The 1,252-nt window shown below is 31.3% G+C and overlaps 1 protein-coding gene across 1 annotated transcript in view; it reads left to right on the top strand.

Moving 5' to 3' along the window:
* The window catches only part of MON2 (MON2 regulator of endosome-to-Golgi trafficking), a 102,502-nt gene that overhangs the window by 64,285 nt on the left and 36,965 nt on the right, over positions 1-1,252 (top strand). The window contains exons 21-22 of the mRNA XM_019654742.1: positions 437-450; positions 550-830. Coding sequence (XP_019510287.1) covers positions 437-450; positions 550-830 — 295 coding nt within the window. The remainder of the gene's footprint in view (positions 1-436; positions 451-549; positions 831-1,252) is intronic.

Here is a 1,252-nt window from a genome sequence, read left to right on the forward strand (position 1 = left end):
ACAATGCTCATTAATTACTATGATTGAGAATGAAATCATAAGATGTGTTTGGAGATAGTAATCACTCTTGTATGAAATTACAAAATATTCTTAAATGATACTAAGAAATTGTTAATAATTTAGTTAGGGTGATATAGTATCGGGGTTGTTTTTTTAAAGCCTTTTTCTAGTAGATTACAAAATATAGGCATGAAGTAAATATGACAAGATATTAACAATTGTATCTAGGTGATGGATATATCAACATTTTGATATATTCTCCCTGTTTTTTCTGTACTTGAAATTTTTCATAATAAAATTTTTTAAAATATTAATGTTAGCACAAAATTGCTCCCCCATATCTTCTAAAATCAGATAGAGACAATTGACAGAGGAAGAGATGTTTTCATTAAATCCATTCTACTGGAAAAAGGATTTCTGAAGTAATTTTTTAAAGTTTTATTCTGAAAGGTAAAACAACCATAAGTTGCATATTTATTTATGTGTTTAAAATAAAATCTGTGAATAAAGTAATATTTTTCTGCTTTGCTTTTCAGTGGAATATTTCAGATTATTTTTTCCAAAGAGGGGAAACTATTGAAAAAGAATTAAATAAAGAAGAAGCAGCACAGCAAAAGCAGGCAGAAGAGAAAGGAGTGGTTTTAAATCGGCCTTTTCACCCTGCACCACCGTTTGATTGCTTGTGGTTGTGTCTTTATGCAAAATTAGGAGAACTATGTGTGGACCCCCGACCTGCTGTCAGGAAGAGTGCAGGGCAAACTCTGTTTTCAACAATTGGTGCACATGGAACTTTATTACAGCATTCAACGTGGCACACTGTTATTTGGAAGGTATTGTAAAATAACTTGAGTTACCAGCTTTTAATTGGAACACACTTACACGCTTTTTCAATTAAACTTATTCCTATTCATTTTTAAAGCATTTCCGTGCATTTGACAAAACAGAAAGCATTAGCTTTGTCGAATTTTAAGTTGCACCGTATGCAGAACAAATTAAATATTTAAATCTCTCTTTTTCTGTTCATCTCTTGTCTCTGTCTCTGATTTCTGCCTTTGCCCTTCCTTTTTCTCCTTCCATTTTTCCAAGTGGTAAAACTAGGAGTTGCTAAACCACTACATTGTAATTCAAATATAATATAACCAAATGAGAACTTTATAAAGAAAAGAATATCAACAGCAGTGAAATTTACTTGCAGAATCACTAAACAAAAGTAGCCTCCAGTTGGTAGTCTACATGTTCATTCATTAAATAT

Source organism: Hipposideros armiger, unplaced genomic scaffold, assembly GCF_001890085.2.
Source record: "Hipposideros armiger isolate ML-2016 unplaced genomic scaffold, ASM189008v1 scaffold_229, whole genome shotgun sequence".
Classification (NCBI taxonomy): domain Eukaryota; kingdom Metazoa; phylum Chordata; class Mammalia; order Chiroptera; family Hipposideridae; genus Hipposideros; species Hipposideros armiger.